Raw genomic sequence first — 21,397 nt, forward strand, 5'->3', positions numbered from 1 at the left:
ACAGGAACTATCCACTTTCAGACCAGGTCTCAGCAAATTCTGTGTGGTAGTCTTCTGTAATTATAACAGTAGTATTACTAATAAAGAAGAGTTATCTTGTTTAGGTCACAGATAGAGGAAAAATGACATATTGCAGCATCAGGGCTATCTGGAAGGAGGTGGCATGAGAGATACCCCAGGGGAAAGCAAGTGTAAGAGGTTTTCTGCTGTGTGAGGTCTCAGGTCAGGCACAATTAAAGCAGCTGGTGCTGACAGACGTTACCACTTGCCAGGAGGGTAGGCAGTTGTGACCATCTTGCACTGTGTAGTCTCAAGATTAAAAAGCAAATAGAGCCAAAAGGAGTGAGAGAGGAGCCCCTGATCCCATTTCTGTGTCACAAGGAAGCTCAGATGGTCTCAGTGGAAATTAAACTGCTCTGACATCAATTACAATTCCTGGCAGCTCATTAAATACAAGGGCCTTTTTCCACCTCTTGCCTCATCTTTTATTTAATTCCTTTTCTCAACTTCCATATGGTGCCTGTATCCAAGAGATCCCATGAAAGGACATCTCCTGTGAGTGAACAGGTTCAGCACTCGTGAAGGTATTTGTATCATCACTCCATCTCAGTGAGGAAAGAATAAGCTAAGCAATTTCATTGCTGTTACTTCCTTCTCCCATTTCCTGCAGTATATTGAAAGCCTTTCTTAGCCCCTGAGGAATGACTCAGCATTCAAGCGAGGATGAACCTTTCTGGATGAATTTTGGATGACTTCATTTTGAGAGTGCAATATTTGATACCTCATGCTATCCCCTTTTGTTTATCTTTTCCTGTTATTCAGTGCTGGGGTTGTGTTATGATAAACCACAAATGTTTTTGTTAATACTAATGTGATGTAGCCCACTGATTGAACCTCTTATACTTCACTTTAGAGTTCAGCATAGTAATGTCTTGATTCCCCAGGTGGTCAGTGGGTCAGAGACTGAGTGAAATCTGAGTTCTCTACAGAGCTGTCTGCTCCTACTCACTTTAAAAGTGCTGGAAAGTGATGTGAAAAGGATAACGTGGCCCATGGCTTGCTATTAGTCATTCAGCTTTGGTGACTCAGAGTATCCAGTGCAGCAGACATGGCCAGAATTGAAACCAAGAAATATGAGGGAGACAGGGTAAAGAAACTGCCAGCTCTCCCATGCATAGATGGAAAAACATCACTAGTAAATACCTTAAGTGATGTGTAAACCATGGCAGAGAGGGAGGTACTGCTCTGAGTTCAGAAATACTCTGATGAAAAGCTTGTGGGTTTAGTGGAGGAAGGGATGGTGAGGTCCTCTTTGGCAGGTGGACAGACATGAGCTCATTCCAATGGTCCCCTGCACAGTACCTTTAAGTCCCTCTGTCATATAAACACAACATAGATAACAAGAGAATGAAAAGGCTCGGCTGCCTTTGAGGAATGATCGAGTTGCGTACTGGAAGAGAGCCATGTCCAGCATATGAACTCAGTCTGGTTTAAATCTGATGCAACAGCATTTGCTCAGGAGAGAAATACATCATATTTGTCATTTGCAGAGCAGCATTACAGAAGTCTGATGCCTTTTCAGGAAGAAGACTCACAAATAACTCAGCTTTAAAGAATAATACTTTCTCCTGTTTTCTGTTGTGTGCAATTAGGAATAAAGCACTGAACTGAAACAGACAGTCTCAAACTGCAGTGGACTCCAGGGTTTGGTTTGCAAAGCTGGTGTGTTCTGTCTCCTCCTTTTCCAGGCACTGGAGGGGTCTGACAGCACAGAACAGTTTCCCAGTTCCTGTGGCCAAAGACTGGATCAAAAATCCATACTGTCATGAACCGATAAACTGTTGTATTCACCAGAACAACACAGTAGCTCAAAAACAGCTTTGCACTCGCTGTGCATTGTATCTGGAATATTCTTGAAAATGCATTGCTCTTAAATCACTGCTGTCATGCAGTTCTGAGTCCTCTGGGCAGTTGGGGGCTGAACAAAGCCAGCCAAAGCACTGGTTATCCACTCCCTCATGAAGAAACGCTGCTATTCATATTGATTTTGTTACCCTGCTTGCTTCAGAAAGGGTTTGTGTCTTTGGTTTGGATTTGGTGTATGAGGACTACCATCCAGAGCTCCTCTGGTATGAGAACACCAGGAGTCTCCCTGTCTCAAGGGAGCCAGCCCAGCCCTCACTCCAGCAGAGCTTCCCTCATTTTCAAGCTACGTGAATGCAACAGAGGTGAAGCTCTTCAAGGACTCCATTACAGTAAATGCAGGACTGTAATGCCAAGCTGAATCTCTAGAAGCTTAAAAAAAGATGCAGGGGTCCTTTTGTGGTTAATCCAGCTTTTAATTTTGAAGGTCACTGATTCCTGTGACCCGGATTACTCAAGCATGAGAATAACAGTTAAATTGCTGCAGAAGTAAAAAAAAATCCTTTGAAACACTGCAAGGAAGTGATAGAGAAATGCTCTCTCATTGATATTACAACAGAGGATGTCTGATCCAAAAAGATGCAAAGAGCTCTTTATTCCTCTATGAGTGAATGAGGAACTGGTGGCACTCACCCTACACCTCCAACTATTTTTGTCTGAGTGTACTCAGCTGTGGCTGACCCAGCTGCAGTCCATGATGGAGACAGGGCTGAGAGAGCACAGTGCAGGCGCTGCTTTGGTAGCTGAGACTTATGACCTACTGTCGGAATTGCCCTGAGTTAATCTGGGGATCTTGGGTCAGTTCCTATAAGATCTCAAGGAAAACTCAAGTGCCCCACATCCCAGAGTGCAGGCGATAATCCCTGTGCTTCCACTTACCTCTATCTGTGTCAGAAAGATCTTGGATACAGACCAGCAGCTCTTATCCTGAGTCTATGTATGCACCCACCCATTCCATCTACAATGTGGGTACCCCAGTAGTATACTACAGGAGGACTTTCATAGTATCAATCCATATATTAACACCATGTGCTGCAGGCTTCGTACAAGAAAGGCTGGGTCTGCCACTTCCGCAGTGCAGGCTGTTGCCTAGGGCAACGAGATATGAAGGGGCTGCAGACCATTTTGCTATTACTTTCTGTACATGACTGGGAGCTGTATGATTTCAAATTTCCCTGAAGCAATGAATTCTCTATAGCTGGCCCTGGACACAAAAGCGGTTATCTGCAGTTCCAATCCATATATGTAAGCCAAAGAATGCTAATGTACAGCATTTTGGCCTGCTGGCAATAGCTGCTCACAGGATGTGGCTCTCCTTGTTCAGTGCATGGTTCAGTCTCCAGAGATGTTACAGGAATTCCTCCCAGTTAACACTGGAGAACCAATCTGAGATACCTGGCACATGGAGAGGAGAGGAACATCTGAAACGAGAGCTGGTGTCTCTCAGTACTTCAGGGGAATGATCATTGCCTTTAAGTTCTGGGACCTTTGAGGTACCAGTCATATTGTGTAGGTCGCTCTGAAAGTAATGCCTCCCATTTGTTTCCATAGAAGCTCTAACAGATACAAAGAGAACAATACTACTATTTGATAGGGCACGATCTCAGCTACAAAACACTATTTTTCAACATAGTCACCACCATTAGCTATGAATTTTTGCCAGCCATGAGCCTGCACACCCTGCTCATAAAAATCTGCGTGGCCATCTGGAATGTGGCTTGTCTTGCACACTGCTGTCATTACTGCTGAAAATGCACCACTCCACTGCCTCACTGTGCTCACATCCACTGTTTGGTCTCCATAAACGTTCTGCAGGTGTCGATGAATGTCAATAGGTGCCATTTATTCCATGTGGAGAATCTCAGTGACACACGTTTGCTTCATACACACTTCCATGTCAGACACATGCTGCCATCTGTCACACAGCAACAACATGCAATGGGATACTGGTGGGAAGGTTCAGCCTCTACTGCCACAGCACCAATACCAACCTCTGATATTGCAGGACAACACAGTAACATGGGAGGCAATACTTTCAGAGTAGCCCTTGTATAATTTTTATATGTAGCAGGTTGTCCCACTGCTACTGGCATCTCTGGTATCATCTTCTGGTATGGATTCCACGTGCTAATAGAATTGCTGTGACTAGAATTAGTGTCAGGAGGTTTTGCTTCTCGCTGTCAGTCGATAATCCTTCACACAACAAAGGAGATAATATATTTCCCTCCTTTGAGTCTGAAATTCACTGTTACATGTTCGATGTCATGGTTTTGTAATTTTGTAATTTTGCTATCAGTATTCCACATCATAACATCATGTCAAGTATGGATACTTCTGTTGAATGTGCAGTCCACAGAAGAAGACTACATATCCCAGAGAACAACAGGAGTAACAATAAGTCACGGGACCAGGACTCTATATAATCTCGTTCCCAGGCTGGAGTGCCCTCCTTCTTCTCTCGAACTTCTCGGAGAGTGGGAAGCGTTCCAGCCGTGTCGCCTAGAGTTCACAGTAGGCCTCTCGGTTTTCGGAGACTCTCTCTCTCTGTTTCGTTCGATTTTGTTAGCCTTAATTATATTATATTGTGTTATCTTGTATTTCGATATCATATTTAGTAAAATAAGTTTTTCCTCCTTAGATTGTCGCTGTTTTATCCCACTCCCCTTTTCCCCCTCCTTTCCGGGCCCCGGGGGGGGGCGTGGGGTGGCTTCCCCTGTCACGGGCATAGGTAAATCTAAGTAACCCGTGACATACCCATTACACTTTGGTTTAGAGATCTCTAAAGCCAAGGCTTCGTTTCATTGCTGAACTGATCAATATTGGTGTTTACAGCATAAAAGCCAAAGCTAATGACATACATTGAAATAATTCTATTGATCTTGCAATATTCAGATAAAAGGTTATTTCAAACAGAAATAGCTCTGAGTCTTAGTATGACCCTGAGCTCACATCAGTGAATAACTAATCAGAAAGCTCACAGCAATTACATGCCAGTAATTGGTGCAGGAAGGTTACCAGAAAAAACTGGCTCATCCTTGTTCTGGTGATTAGCTCACTCAGCACTAGTGTGATTTATTTATTTTTTTAAGATTAAAAGCTGCCATTTCAGAAGTCCCAGATATTTACATTGTTATCACTGTTGAGCATCTTGTTCTCTTCCACACTGGATCAACAGAGGATTCACAGTGGGCTCACAGATCAGTTGGAGGTAAAGATTTTGGTCCTTATTTCTGTAGTTCAGAAGCTTTCTGGCTTTGTTTTCAGATAGGGGAGAATGCAGTGTCAGCAATGTGCAATCATCGCTCTGGATCACACTGAATTATGCTCTGGTTATACAGCAGAGCCATGTGCATAGTTGCATCTTGATTGAGAAAAAGCAAACAGCCAAGTGCACTTGGAGGACATTGCTGTTTGGACTGGAGCTATGAGGAATCTGTCAGAGTTATTCTGTGCCCATTCTGCTACAGCATCTGCAACACCAGTTCTGTAACAGGCCGTGCTCTGCCTGTCCTACTCCTCTCTTCAGACCTGGCGTGCTGTTGTTGTGCAAGGTCTCCAGGTCAGCCATAGGAAGGAGGGATGAAAGAACCAGTGGTTCCCTGCCACCTTCTCTGTCCAAGAGGAACCACAGCAGGGCTGCTGCCTGAGGTGTGCTGGGGAGTATCTGTTGGTCTCAGGAAGACAACTGTGCTGGAGTAGCCTTGTCCATCCCCAGTGGAGAGGACAGCGGGTGGGTATGTCAGTGCCATTTTGTGCTACAGCTTCTAGTGTCAGAAGTTCCCCAGGAACACAGTCCAATTTTTGTTTTCCTTTCTCAGAGCAGCTGAAAGACAGAGTGTTATTGAGTTGGGCACAGAAGCGAGGCTGAAACACCTCTGCCCAACTCTGCCTTCTCCATGAGATTTACTGGCACTGCAGGCTTGGTACCCAGGAATTGCTTTCTGTTGGTAGACACCCCATCCTGCGATATTCATGGGCCGAGCCCCATCGCTTCCTCTTTTGTGCGGGGACCACTAGAGGGCACAGCACGGTGTAACCATTCCAAAACCATCCTGCTGTACACAAGCAAGGAGCAAGGCCATCTCACAGTTCATGGCACAGTAGCATCAGGATCCAAAACACCCTCATGGCATAAATTTAAAGGAAGAAGCAGTCTTCAAAGAAAAAAAAAAGCTCATATTAGTGCTGGTATATGGAAAGTCTGGGTACACAAGTTCTGTATTTAAACTTTCCATCTGACCTAGAGCAGAATGGAGATGCAAATTTTTATTATTTATTATTTATTTATTAAAAGTTACACATGCATAGCATTATTTCTAACAGTTAAAGTTTAAATTTTACATACAATTTATTTCTTATTTTATAACTCAGTGAATGCATCACTTTAACTTCTAAAAAATATAAGAACGAAACTAAACTCATGGCTGCTTTTCTTTTGCAAAGGTATGAATTTGTTGTTATATTAACATAATATAACATTATTACAAATAATCCTAACATAACCATAAAGAAGTGCCTATGTAAACATAAATGTGATGTAACCATTATTGTAAACCATAATGCAAACATTATGCTTATATTTAGATTGATTTATGTTTACATTGGGATTTTTTACATTTATGTGGGATTGACAATGTTTATATTGGGATTGCTAAAGTTTAGATTAGGATTGTTTATGTTTATATTTACATTTCTTTATATTTGTGTTATGATTGTTATGATGCGTATTAATGGACCTAAATACAAATATGAGCAATCCTAACATAAATATTACCTAAACATCAATGAACATCCTCAGGTGAGGATGCTCTGTCAATGAGGGCTGGCTAATGCAGTCAGTACTCTGATTACATGCTGCTTTCAGATAGAAAATACTTTCTCAATATAGCCTATATCTGCTATAGGTGCTGAATTTGGGATCCATAATTGTGCCTGAATTATAAGCTACTTTTGTATTTTGTTTTTATTTCAGTGAATTAGCTCATTCTTTTCAGTTTGTTTAGCTTCCTTCACTATCAGACCTGCTGCCCCTGAAACAGTATGTAATAGTAATTAGCCTGACACAAGCAGCAGCTGTAAAGCCTTAATGAGCAAGATGCTATTTTATAATACAGTGTTGAAAAGATGAGGATATCTACAAATAATATCAAGATAAGTCAGAAAACACTCTAGTGCTGCAACCAAGAGATAAATATTTCTTATTATGTCCCCATTTATCTTCCAGATTTACTGCAGTAGTTGCAATTGAACTTAGACAAACCATAGGAATACCTTGGGCTTCAGTTTCCAGCTCGTTCCTTGCACTTCATTATTTGTACTGAGATGTTGGAGCTCATTGGTGGGTTTTTATAATGCTTCTGATACAAGTTAAAAATATATTCCTTTATTCTTTGTACTTCTGATAACTGCTGTTCTTGATCCAACTATATTTAAAACAAAAGGCAGACAGGGAAACATTGTGCAGAATGATGTGAATTTATGCTACAGCAGTGCAGAAAAGGCGATTCCACTGCCATCAGAATATTACTAATAGTCAACTTTGGAGCTTTGAGCCACTTCCATGCCATTTTGTTCTTGTTTCTTTAAGCAGAACTTCTTTACATTTAAAGATTCTCCATTAGCATAAACTAACTCAAAGGAATCTCAAGCAAGTGGGAGGTGGCTGCCTACCTGCTTTTAGCACATTCTTCTCTCAGTTTTTACTTTTGTGCTGTGAAAATTTAGGTAAAGTTATTCCTGCTGCTTTTGCTGCCCTTGGGCCTTCTTCAAATGATCCCCAGGTGCGCTGTTAAATGAAACTGAAAAAAAAACTTATATTCTTACAGTGCCTCACTTTATTGGCAATTAAGTGGGAGGTCTTCCATTTCATGGGAGCAGCAATCTCTCTGGGGTGCCCAAGTGCTCAGCTGAGAATCACTTGAGAAGTACAGAGCATTACTTAACATTATATCCCATGAAGTGGGCTTACGCTTACTGGGATTTGGGTCCACAAACAGATGTGTGATTGAGATACATTTTATTAAGCTAATCTGGGCTGGTCAGCAGAAAGTATTTGCAGAGGGGTTTCCTGGCAGACAAAACAGTAATTTCTTATCTCATCAGAACACAGCACTGCTCAGCTTTAGGCAATTTAAGTCCTTACTGAAGTCAAAAGCACCGTGCTTAACTTACATTAAGCAAAGGTCTAACCTTGTGCGGACAGTCTTTAGCATGTCCTAGAGTATGAATGGTGCTGGGTTGGTGGGAAAGGTCCTTTGTCCACTGTCTCTGTTAAGGTAAGTTATCTTGTGCAGCTGTATGCTGCTCTGCTTCTGAAACTATTAGACCTCTTTGGCACTGTGCAGACCTACCTGCCTGTTAGCATATAAGGTCCCCAGACCTTGCCTGGTTTTGACAAAGGATTGATATTCTTGAGTTCTTGTAAATCTTGTGAGAGGGCAGCTTGTTATTTTACACTGCGATTAGACATTACAGAATCAAGATAAAGTAAGACAATGAAAACCGGTGTTTGTGCTGGTTAGAAGACAGAGGAAGAGATCTGGAAGCGTGGTTGTATGCGATAGGGCAGCATCTCTTTCATGCTGTGCTCTGTGCATTATGTGGCAGGTAAATGGAGCATTCTTGCTACCCATGCATGTACTAACAGGTTATCCATTCTTGCTGTTGCTTAGTTAAGGAGAGTAACTGTTTTGACTGATATAGTTTGTATCTATTTATCTTCAGTTTCCTTGAAGGATGCAAGCATTGCCCTAGGGAATGTGGAAGAAGTGTGTCTGATGTGTATCTGCCAGCAGAGAAAACCCAATCAGACAAAGCTGTGTGTTCAGGATATAGATAGGAGTTCCTTTCTCCCAGTGGACTGCTCAAGTAACTGAGTGAATGTCTGTGCACACACATGCAGACAGGGGAAGGTCAATTGTCCCTTGTGTCCAATATCTCACCCTATGTAGTTACTGATGTTGAGTGTTAGAGAGACAGCAATGAAACGCTGGACACTCTTTCACTGTACTTCGTAATGTGAGAAGCTGTTTCTTTCTGTTCAGCTAATGCTTGGCATGTGTCCAGCAGCCTTCAGTATCAACAGCCCTTGTGATTCTTAAAGATCCTATTTTTATATCTGTGGCTTCTTGGTTTCAGTGTTTATCTGCTTTAAGTTAGGATTGACAGCAGCAAAAAATAAAAAGTGCTGCTTCAATTGGGGAATGCACACAGCTGCTCCTCAGGGAAGGAAGCCGTACTGCCAGAAGCTGTTCTACACTGCAGAGGGCCTAGGAGAATCTCATGAGGACCTCATCTGGAGTAACATGTCCAGATGTGGAGTCCTCAGTAAAGGAGAGATGTGGATCTGTTGGAGTGCATCCACAGTAGGGCTATAAATGATCCAGGGGATGGAACACCTTTCCTACAAGGCTGAGAAAACTTGGGCTGCTCAGCCTGGAGAAGAGAAGGTGCCGGGGAGACCTGAGGGCAGCGTTTCAATAATTGGGGGGGAGGCAGATGGGAAGGGATGACGACTATGGGACAGTAGGAGACAGACACTGGAGCAAGTTCTGTTGTGACAAGACAGAGGGAAATGGTCTCAAACTAAAAGAGGGGATATTTGATTGATAGAAAGTTTTTGGGTTTTATTAAAGACAAGGATAGGAAAGCACTGGCACAGAGATGTGGTAGATGCCCCATTCCTGGAGACACTCAAAGTGAGGCTGGACCAGACACTGGGTACTTGATGGATCTGTAGGTGTTCCTGTTCATTGCAGGAAGTTGGACCAGATGACCTTTAAGGGTCCTTTCCAGTTCAAATGATTCTATGACTCTATGGGAATTAATTTGCTCCAGCAGCGACAGAGTTCTTATCTCCCACTGTTGAGGTGCCCAGAAATGTTTTCCTTGTCAGTTACAAAGTCACTTTAAGCAGATCAGTGTAATGAGATTCTGAAGCCATATGGCACTGGAATTAGTACTTCCTGGTGCAGTGACTACATGCTGCCCTTGCAATAGTTCTCTATGCTAAAAGGAATTCTACCAGCAGAGATCCTTCTTCCACTTGTTCCGCTAACTCCTTGGGGTTTGAAACAATGCCTTTAGAAAAAATAATCTGAAAATAAGTTTTCAGGCTGCTGAAATGCCTTTTGGTTTCATCAGATTCACAGTCTGAATGGTGAGGGAGGCAGAAAGAAGGTCACTATGGTATATATGAAAGAAACAGTGTCTTTCAGCATAGCTAACAAAATGCACAGTTCAAACTTCAAATAAAACGTTTCTACAAAGAGAAGTCTGAAGCAGGATGGCAATAAAATGTGTTTTTTTTTTCTTAACTTCCATGTGTATCAATCTAAATAGCAGCAATGAATTTAGATTCTTTCTTTCTCAGCCTTGTAGTGTACTGGGCATGCATGAGGGGAGCTGCTGGTCTCCACAAATAAGTTAAGTATCATAATGCTGATTTAATTGTTTGTTTCTGACATCACTAGTGGATAGAGAGACAATTTTGAGTCTAATCTACTGAACTTGAGGATTCTTACAAGGCTCTGGGGGGGCTCAAATTCCAAGATGAATAGGTATTTCTAACAAAACTAGTAAGTAGTACAATCCCTCAGGCTTTTTGCTAATGTCAGCTGAAGATATCTGGGATTCCTTCTTATTTTTGATGAAACTCTTACCCTATTTACTTGCTTTTTTGTTGCTAGCCCAACCCAGGTGCTGTTGCTAAGCAATACTGGCAGTTCACCAGCAGAAAATGTCCTCTTCTTTATTGTTTTCAATCACGTTGCTGTGGGTGTCTGGAGCAGCAGGAAAGTAACTCCCCTCCATTCTGTGTGTCTCTGGAAACATTCCTGCCTCTCTCCTGTATCTGTTCCCTCCACTGTGCTCTTCTGTGTTTACAGAGCAATAACTTGCTTTCAGTCAGGCTGATACCTTTTTATCTAAAGAAATAAAACGTTGAAAGCATCAATTATGAATGCTGAGTACATATTTGGTGACATGCTACATAAAAGCTTTACAGTAAATTGCTCACCACAGCAGCTCCTGGGCACACACATCTGGTGCAGGAGGTAATTGTTTGTGTGGTAGGAAACAGTGCAGCTTTCAAGTCTGCAGAGTCAGAGGTTTGTGATGCTGGGGAAGGCAAGTCCAGCTGCTTGTGAAACATACCTGAAATAAACTTGCGTGAATATAAACCCCCTGCACCTCTGTACCTGGTCCCTGTGGTAAACTTTGTGCCCTGTAGCTGAATACTTGGGCAGGGATTTGGCAGAGACTGAAGGGTGACCAACTTTATGGCATGCATTAAACCCAGAGGATGGGAGCACAAATCTTTAACAGTAGGGATCTCTTTTATAGCTTTCTACCAGCAAAAGAACAGGGTTAGGAAGCTCAAACAGCTCACTGTGGCAGGGAAGCACTGGAACTGGTAGGGAAGAAGTAGAGCTGTGTTAACACTTCTGTACTTTAACCACCAGGAATTATTCTTTGTCCATGTATTTATTTGTCTTGTTAGGAGCAGCATTATGGAAGACTTTTGTTTTTTTCCTCCTGTGCATCTTTGCCTCTCTCATTCATTCTCTGATTTGTCTTTGTATTCTCCTTTTCCCCTGTTTATAGGGTTCAGCTGTGATCTGAGATGGCTGCAAGCTGATTAACTCTGGGTATAGCTGTGAAAAGTGCCAGCAGGTGATAGTGACTGAGACAGAGAAAAGATCCTTGCAGCAATCTTGTTCTGTGCTTGGGTCCCTGCATTTAAGCTCTGGCTGCAGCTTGGCCCTGAGCTATTAGGTTCTTGCTGTATTCTTTGCACTGTCACCAATACTAGTCTGGTGCCCATTTGTGCATTTCCTATGCAGTTCCGCCCCTCCAGCAAAGGTTCCTTTTTATTTTACTACATTGGGATTGAGTGCTCTCTGCACTCAGTTTCCTAGGTACTAGTTTCTTCACCAGGTTATCTGATCGGTAAATTTTCATTATGGGAATAGATAAGAGTGGGGGGAAAAATCCTAAATATCCAGCACCTTCAAAGAGATTTTAAAATGTGTTCTAATATCCAAATATGAGTGTCAAACTATCATTAAAGGAGGAAAAGTTTGGGTGGGGGGTGCCCAGTTAACAGTATGTACCTGCTAGCAATAGCTCCCTTCTGTTCTCTGTTTGCCACTGTTCATTTAGGTTATCAGATCTTACGAGCAGGGGCTGTGCACAGCAGCAGAGGGCTTTTCTGTACAGTTGCAGCTTCCCAGCACCACCGCCAGACATATGAGTAATTGGCTGAGCAGCTCTGCAGAGCAGTCTCCTTGCAGTGTCCAAGCTGAAACGCAGAAGTAAAAAAAAGCCCAGTGTTAATCTTGAGGAATCATAGGATCAAAAACCTTGTAGAGAGCAAAAGTCATGAAGAAAAATATTTTCTTAAAGAAAAATTTTGTGGACAAATTTGGTGTGTTTTTTAAGGGGCATCCTGTGATCTTGCAACGTGCTTCTGAGATCCTTTCTTCTCATCATAGCTTGTAGGATAGCTTTAAATTAATAATAAGGAAGCCATTCAGGGCATTGGCTGTGTTGAGGTTCACAGCTTTCATTCTGAATGAGAGAATAAAGTAAACTGATATTGAAAGCAAGGAGGGAGAAACAAACAGTCAGTAAGCCTATAAAAGTCTTAGCCAATTGCAATGGCGAACATCCTGCTGGCGAGGGTGACCTTGAATGAACTAAGTGGGATAAAGTCACCAGGCTGGACTGGCAGCTGAAGAACCAGGCTGGATTCCAGCGAACAGAGAGCAGATTCCTGACAAGAATCTCCTGAACTCTGGCAATGGCTTCTCGGTGTCGGAAATGTGGACAACAGGTGCCCAGGAATCCACCTTTCACCGCTGTTCGGATAACAGAAGGAGAAATGAAATCTTATCATGATTTCATAGGAGGATGCATTAGACTGGAGTGTATGGCAAAGAAAGGTATGTGCAGCATCTTTTAAAAATAATAGCATCTTCTCTGAATTGTAGCTGCACTGCATTCCTAGGAGATTTACAAAAGGAGCTTGTTTTTCTAATGGTTGTGCTTTTTTTTTCTGAGGAGCCAGTGGTGAATAATTTAAAGTCAACTGTCTGAGCTGGATATTAACTCTGGTGCGTCTGTATCATTTGGCTTGGCTGGATACATCTGGGATATTTGCAGTGATTTGGCCCAGAGAAGGTTAAAAGGAATGCTCAGCTCATTCTGAATAAATGTTTATTTAATACTTGGGTGTTAGGCACTGAGTTTTCTATACGTGAGTGTGGAGCAGGTATTGGTTGTGCATGTGAAATACCCCTTTGGAATTAATGTAAGGAGATGTGGTAGTGGGTCTCATGACCCAACTGACCCTGTCACACTGCTTCTAAATTACTGTGTGGAAGGTCAGTATCTTTCTCACTGTGTGTCTGTACCATTACAGAAACTCAGACTGTCAGCCTGTGCTCTGTATCATTCGCACTGGGTACCAGGCAGTGTTCTTTGCTGAGTGAGTTCCTAGTACAAGGTGCTGTTGTCCTGGCAATGCGTGTTAATTGCACATTAGCTCTGAAGTGGAATAATGCTAGTTCAAATCCACACTGTTGACTGTTTCATCATCTTTTAGGACTGCTGAATCACTGAGCATTTTTTTTCCCCTGTTTGTTGCCATTAAGGAGCCCTTTGCTATCATTTGCTCTATTTACTTGCATATGAACTTTCCAACCCTGAATCCAGAAGTATATAACATGTTTGCTTGTCTGTTTGCTTTAGCTTTGTTTCCTAAAGTTCACTAGTGTGTGACAAAAAGATCCCCAAAAGCACGCAGTGTGATTGTGCTTTCAATTACTGTTGTGTTACTATCATTTAGTTAGCTCATCAGCAAAGCTCTGCTTTCAGAATGGTCACGGGCTGAAGCTGCAGCTTGTTTTGGTTCTTCCTTATCATTACTGTCTGGAAATCCATGTATCTGAGAGTTGTGCTCAATGTGAGAAATCGAGACCATTCTGCAGAAAAAGAGATGGGCCAGAAGCAGGTGATCTGCTGGCAACTACTGCTTACAGCAGATTGGGGTTTGCAAATGCTTTCTTTAATAGGGCTCTAATGCACAATGCCAGGGTTTGAAAACTGCAAAGCCATCCCATTGTACCTCTGTTTCTGTTGGCCATTTATCTGTGCTGATTTTTGGGCTTGGTGCCTACCTACACATTGTTGTATTTGGCTGACTTGTCACTAACACTGATGTTTCCAGTTGCACTCTTTGTAATGAGGCATTCTGAGTTTACAGTGTAGCATGACAAAAATGCCTGGTATGTGAGTAAATGAACAGAATTCCTCTCCCTTTCTCTCGAGTCTGTGATCAGGTCCTTATGGCTCTGGGGGTCTGTGGACCAACTGGAGGCAGAACGCAGGCATCTGCTGTTCTTTCTCCTCCTGTAGATAGTAGAAAGGGGAAGACACTGGTTTTGCCATGGTTACTGTTCCCAGGGAAACACCTTCCCTGCGTAGCGTGTTGAGAGATGACCTGGCACAGTGTCACAGGCAGAAATACTTTGGAAAATTATTTTCTGCAAGGGAACGGGCTGTGAGTCAGCTCAGTCTGAGCATGTTTCCATTTTGTGAGGCAGAAGAAAGTATTTTCTGCTTTCATTAGAAATTCTAGCCCAGAGGCCATACGAAGGAATGAAGTTATATTACTGTTAGTAACAGAGTGCCTTCGGCTGCATCTATCGGAGCTGCGTGAGCTGTGAAAACAAACTGGTGACAACCAATTCATGTAGTGACCATGCCTGCTCTATCTTCCTAGTCTTTTTGCTACTAGCAAAGCTTTGTTGGCAAGCTGTAGGGCTGCATACGTGCCTTTTTCTGAGGATGGCTCTGATTGAACACAGTGACAACGCAGTGTACTGGATCTCTGGGGCATGTTCTAACTTAACTCTCACTTGGAAATACCCTTTCTAAATGTAAAGATCCAGCTGGGCTGTTATCTAGCACTAATCAGCTGCTGCTTCCTCAGTAATACTTCAGGCATTCAGAAGTACAAAGCATTTTTGTCATCTGGGAAACACTGTAAATACTGTCAGGTAATTGCATCTATCTATCTGCATATATAGATCTGTCTATATCTATCTATATATCTATCTATCTGCAGGTAACCTACAGTAGATCACCAATGCCAGTAGCAGGCAGTGATGGGCTGGGCTAACCCAGTGTCTGGTCATGCGAGTTCAAGGCTTCCTTTGAATCAATGTGATTTGTTTTGATGAGTGATTGAAAGGGTGGTTGTAGTTACCTGTATATGTAGAAATGAAAATAGGGAATGCTTGTTAAAAACAAACAAACAAATCAGCGGAAGGTAAGCAATAAATGCTCAGTCCTCCCTAGCTTGACACAGAAGACAGGGAAAAGGAGCCCTGCCAGGGGCAGGATATTACTGTAAGAGCTGGCTTGCAGGTTCTTAGGTCCCCTTTGCACATCTGATATGCAAACAAATATTCCTGTGAGCATCAGTACATAACCCTGAGATTCTGTGCATCTGCAGTGTGCGGGTGTGACACCTGAAAACAAAGGGGAAGGAGCCCTCAGAAAGACAGACAAGAAGTGTAGCAGGGACCCCAGTCCAGAGGTGTCCCTCCTTGTAGTGCTCTTCGTTCCGCATGAGATCTTGAAACTGAAAGCAAAGGATAGACTCATAATTCATGGACAGAGGCTCCTGTCTTGTCAACAGTGACATGACTACTCATGTCATCCAGCTGCTGACTAACAACTTTTATGCATTCTGACATCTCCTGCCAATGTTGTTCCCTCTGTCCCCAGATGCCCTTCATATGTCTTGCATTGTGATTCTCGAATCCTCCAATAGCTCACAAGGGATCACACAGCTAAATGGGCTTGATGTGGATGGTTGAGTGTTGGTTGAATGGACCATGTTTCCGTGTGCCGTCGAGCCTGAGGCTCCACGTGGACTATACATTTTCAACTTAATAAATGTGTGATTTTAAACTATGGCTGGTGGCTTCATAAAACAGGGCAATGAATCTGCAGATGCTGAGGAATATGCAGTTCATTACTGAAGCTATTCAGGATTTTGCAGATGCTGCAGAAAAACAGCCAAGATCCCATTTGTCAGTAATTTGGAGATTTCTCTCTTGAGCTGACATCACATTTCTGCTTTTGTCCTTCCCCAGGACAGAAGAATGCTGCACTTACGACTGTCCAGTAATCGTGGGCACTTGCTCTGTCCCACTGCTGTGTCTGTTACTGCAGGAAATGAAAAGCAACTTTTCAGATCTGTCTGTTCAGGAAGGAAAGGGAGCTGACATATTGGAAATGGATGAAGGGCGTTTGAGGATTTAGATAGAAAATGGCTCCTTTGGCTCTGCTGCAGAATGAAATCCCATCTGAATGAGGCCAGGCTGAAATTTCTTGTACTTTTTGAAGCACCTTTTCCTTCAGTAGTGAAATAAATGAGAAAAGCCTTCCTGGTTATTGGGGAAAATTACTGAGATTGTCATGAAGGCTGAAATCTGCAGTGTAAATGCAAGGTATTTCATATCTCATTCAGATCCAATTGCAGTGGCTCCTCATGCATTGGTCAGAATTTTTTTCTTGCTTTATTTGTATTCTGTCCATATTATTCTCTGATGTAAAATACTACCTAGGGGTATTTCCTTTCTTTTTTTTTTCAGTCAGCTCACACTGTGAAGGAAATATTCTGGTTTCTGCAGAGATTTCTGTAATCATGATCCTTATCTTAGGTGCTTTGGTCTCTCTTCACCTCTTCCCACTGGTATCCAAGCTGCTTTGCTGCAAATGAATGGTACTGAATGCTGCTTACAAATCAAAGAGTCCAGAAAACAGTAATGAAAACAGAGAGGGCACAGTCTGATTTCCATTTTAAAAGTTTTGAGAAATAAGTGCTGTGGAGATCAAGAGAACAAATTCTCAAAGGACCAGTTATACTGGAGGCCTTCTGGGTGTTTGTTTCCTCATTCCTTCTGGGATTCCAGAACAAGAAACAACTCAGAAAAAAATGGAAAAGCATTAAACAGGGATAGACAGATTGCTGTAATTTGTAATGTTTTGTTAACTTGCAGAATTTATTACTGTAGGATAATAGCTCAGTTTGTGCTGAAGACTTCAGGGAAAAATGATGCTGAATGTACAGGGAGGTCACAGTCCATGCAGAGCTCTCATTCAGGTTCTGCCAGTGGAGCTTATTCTCCAGTTTCACCCACATCTGCCTCTTCAAGTGCCGCTTAAGGACCAACATTTGTCGTGGTATGCTGGTCTTGTATATGAATTCTGTTGCTCCTTTTATCATCTGGATCTTTCTATGGATCAGCTTGCTCCATTAGGTTTCTTTTTGTCACAGATTCTTCTCCTTCACCCATGTGATATTATCTAATGGAACTACTGGTATTCAAGCAGAAAAGAATGCTTCCCTGTAGCATCCCAGCTTCCTACCTATGAATATTTAGACTGTACCAGGTGTCCTCTTTTACAGGCTTTTGTCCTTCTTGCATCATTCTATTTCTCAAGGGTACAAAATCTTCCAATCTTCTGCAGCAGACAAAAAGTATTGACCAAACATTTCTTATTTTACCTTTTCTAAGCCAGGTGTTTCAGCAAGTCTGTTCTGCACAAAGGCTGCACCTCTTTCCTATTAAGATCTTGCTCCTGTCTAAGACATTAAACTCACGACTGCAGAGTTCCATTTATTTGTCTAAACTTCAATCACTACCTTGATAGAAGGCCCCACAGCAGCCCACTCTAAGGAATTACAGTCTGTACGACTGAAGATCTGATTATGAAACTGAGATCCTGTTAATTAAAAAGGTAATTGTCTGCTAGCATTAGGAAGAGCTAAGGTGAGATGGGAAGAGGTAAAGCAATGGGATACTTGTCACATCCTCCCTTGAACCTCTGCAGGTTGACTTTACAGCTGGGCTCAAGAAGGATCATCTACCAGTGAAAAGATGTAAGTGAGGAAAATTATGAATTTTTATGTTTATTTTAGTCAAAACCAGAAAAATCATTGGGCTGGAAATTAAAGTGAGAGCTTTGAACACAAGCCAATTTCTCTACATTAGGCCAACTGTGGGGGAAACAGTGGATTTGCATTTGACTACAGCCTTTAACATAAGATTAAAGAGCTTTCTGAAACGCTGCTTTAATCCAATTTTGGTGAACTTCTTGTGTGTTCTACAAGTCAAACACAATGATGATGGTGGTCCCCTCTGGTCCTGCAGTGAAAGCATCCAGGAAGAGGATGTGAGTTAGAGGCAACAGGGTATGAGCTGTTCCTTGTCCTGCTTTTGGAGTGCCACACTTACAGCTGTGAACACATGGATGATGTATGTCAGATGCTGAGATGGTCCACTGGAAATGAGAATCAGGTCCTTGAATTTATATACTTTTTTAAAGTAAACTTTCGTTGGTGCTGTAGATGCTCTCCAATAGCACAAAATTGAAACATCAATACTCTATTCCAAATGCTGGTGGGATGATATATGGATGGGACAAAATACTGCTCAATTGATAGAGGCAGGAGCATTTGCCATTAGCCATCTGTGCTCCCTTGCAGCGTAACATTTAGCCTTCTGCCTCCACAGCTGGATCCTTTGTCTGCAAAACTTCTCCAGGCAGGATTTCAATGTTATTTTTTAGGATCTAATGATCCGGCGTGCTTATCAGCAAAGATTTATCACTTGACCATAACCCCTTGTACAGCTTTACCCCCCTCTGCTCCCACAGATGAGCTTCTGCAGGAAGGTTGTGGGTGCTGCCCAGGAGAGGGCACTGCACGACACCGGACCTTGGCTGTACCCAGCTCTGCTGTTCCTGGGGCTGCCATTGGAGCCGGGCTGGGGCTGGGGCTGCAGCTGGGCTGTTCTGTGTGTTCACTGTATTGAAGCTCCCACCCTCCTGAGAGCAAAATGTAGCTGGAACAGGAGACAGCTTGATTGCAAATCGTTTACATGTGATCATTTGTGTCAGTGTGGGAAGCAGAGTAACATTAAGCTGCGGCTGGTAAGTTTATTTGCTTAGAATGCAGTTTAGGAGAGGCTGAAGAAGGAAATCACAATGTAAAAACATGTTCTGCATCTTGCTGCTCTCTTAGTCTGCCTTCATCCACCAACTCTGCAGCTGCCTTATGCGTGTCTGGTGCTGTCGTATGGTGAAGCTCTACTTTGATTGGGCATTTGTCTGTAATTACGTGGAGTTCAGCTTGTTTTCTCACTCTATACTACTGCAATCATTGTGTTGGTTGGATGATGGGGGAATGACAGAAGCACTGGGAATATTATTCTTAAGATGGAGGTCCATTCCAGTAGCCTGATTGAATTAACAAACTTGGCCTGCTGTTCATTGTACAAGTAAAGGAAACTGAGGTTTGCTTGTGAGCTGGATTCCTGTCCCCGTGCCTCCATTTCCATATCAGTAATACAAATTTATCAGTAAACCTGCAGATAAAGTGATGAGACAGTACTGCCGCAGGCATAGCTGCCATGTTACTGCTGTCACATGAACATGGAAGCACACATGTACTTTATTAATGTGCTGTACAACCTTGTGTCCTGAAGTACTTGTTGGCCTGGGTGTTTAGAACTGCTTGCTCCCCTGCCCCAATGCTGCCTTTGCTCACTGAAGTTATAGATCTCATAGTCTTACTTTGTCTTTAAATAACAGTACTGTGTTCTGGCTTGTGGGTGTGCCTTTGGGGTATCCCTCCACAATAGCTATCCACAGCAGTGGTTTCCCTTGGCCCTGAATACCCTGCTATTTAAAGTTATTTTAATGAGAGAGCTTTCCATGCCTTAATCTAGGCAAGTAAATTTGTTTTGTCTCTGTAGGGATGTACTTCTATTTGTGCTAAGCTCCAAATGCCTCTGAAGCATCCAAGTATCTGAGCTAAGGGCAGCCTGGGAGGGGAGAAGGCAGCTGCACCTTGGGGAGGGTTAAATGGGTATGGTGTGTGTCAGAGGTCTCTGCTGTGGTTTGCGCTGAGGCAGTTACTAAGCAATTTGTGCAGGAGAACGTCAGCTCTTTGGTGCAGTGCTGGTTAGATCCAGGGCTGCTGCCTCCTGTCATCCTTCCCCTCTGCCTCATGTGAACTCATTACTGCAGCAGGACTCCAGAGAAGCCAGCCTGCAACACAGGAGGGGGCACTGTGCCTGTGAGTGTTTGTGGCTCTGAGGGGGAGACGCTGCTCTTTGAAGTGCTTCTATTGCTTTTTCTAATGGGCATCTGAACTGAGGTGGTGGTGAGTGCTTGGAGAAAACTGCTGGAGGGGTGGCTGTGTCTCCCTAAGCAGACAGGGTGGCTGTGTGCACTGTTTGTCCCATTACTGAGCTATGTATTCAGTGTGCTGCTGGCAGCAAAGGCTGCTATGGCTCACTGTCTCCAATGGCAGTAACCAGGGAAATAGTTTTTAGTTAGCTGGTTTATGTTCAGGAGTGAGCAAGAAAACAGTCCTTCAGCTCCTGCCCTGAGTGATCCCTTGTAATGTAATCATATGGGTAGTCACTAAAATGATTTTGCTGGATGCAGTAGTTCAGAACTGAGCCAATTACTAAGATTTTTTTAGATAACGTTTCAGCTGTGAAACTGTCTGCTGGCAAACTCTGGGGAGGAAGGAATGAAGCCTGCTGGCCAACCTGCTGTATCTCTTGATTGTCTTAGCATTAAAGTATTATAGCATTATATATTTTAGCTTTGCAGATCGCCACATGTGTTTTTTGTTATTCATGGTGGATTTTAACAGACAATGTGAAAATGTGAAACTGTTATTGGATTCTGTTCAATGGAATTTGTGTGTCAGCAATCCAGTGTAGCTGTGAAGTGTGGATTTGGGGGAAGAAAATGAATAAACTTTTCTCTGGCAAAAATTAGAGACTATCAAGAAAAGTTTATTGCTGAGGGGCTAGAGAAGGTGCTGGGTTATGCTGCTGCATATCTAGATTCAGATTCAGTGTTACTGAGATTAGACCTTGGCCCTGGGTATCTTTTAATCTGGAAAGATTGTTTTGTAACAGAGCTGAACGTAACATTCCCTATGTAATATCTCCACCTTCACCTTTGTGCTGCTTGACATCAAGTAACATCTGCCACAGAACAATTATTTTGCTGTGCAAATGATGCAGAATGGGGTTTCTTTTGTTCCTTGCTGTTTATGGATGGTATACGATTTTACAGCAGTATTATATCAAGGGTCTTCATAACAGGATAGGATATAGAGCCACCTGAGCTGAACAGTGAGAGTGTATGATTCTGTAATTCTGCCTAAGTTTTTAAAGTTTGGCTTTCATGGCAATCATGAATTATTTGTTACATACACCAAAGGGCCAAACAAGAATGAAAAGATGTTTTTTCAAGAGGTGGTTACCTGGAAAATGCAGCAAAATCAGTTTCTTCTGCCAGGGAAGTCTGTACCAAAATGTTTTAAAGTTGGCTCAGAAAGCTGAAAGAATCCTTCGAGGGTGAATGGTAACAA

General features: G+C 42.6%; 1 protein-coding gene across 20 annotated transcripts in view; it reads left to right on the forward strand.

Moving 5' to 3' along the window:
* MCF2L2 (MCF.2 cell line derived transforming sequence-like 2) overlaps window positions 1-21,397 on the forward strand; it is a 128,934-nt gene that overhangs the window by 6,956 nt on the left and 100,581 nt on the right. For 10 of the 20 annotated variants that reach the window (XM_015871533.3, XM_032446473.2, XM_085513195.1 and 7 more), the window contains exon 1: window positions 12,166-12,866. The exons of 5 other annotated variants lie outside the window; for them this stretch is intronic. In XM_015871533.3, coding sequence (XP_015727019.2) covers window positions 12,725-12,866 — 142 coding nt within the window. In that variant the 5' untranslated portion in view covers window positions 12,166-12,724. Of the gene's footprint in view, window positions 1-12,165; window positions 12,867-18,746; window positions 18,934-21,397 lie in introns of those variants that run through there. 5 more of the 20 variants (XM_032446472.2, XM_085513196.1, XM_085513207.1 and 2 more) reach the window with 3 other exon arrangements.

The sequence above is a fragment of the Coturnix japonica genome, chromosome 12 (genome assembly GCF_054131305.1).
Source record: "Coturnix japonica strain WE chromosome 12, WE-NBRP24, whole genome shotgun sequence".
Taxonomy (NCBI): Eukaryota; Metazoa; Chordata; class Aves; order Galliformes; family Phasianidae; genus Coturnix; species Coturnix japonica.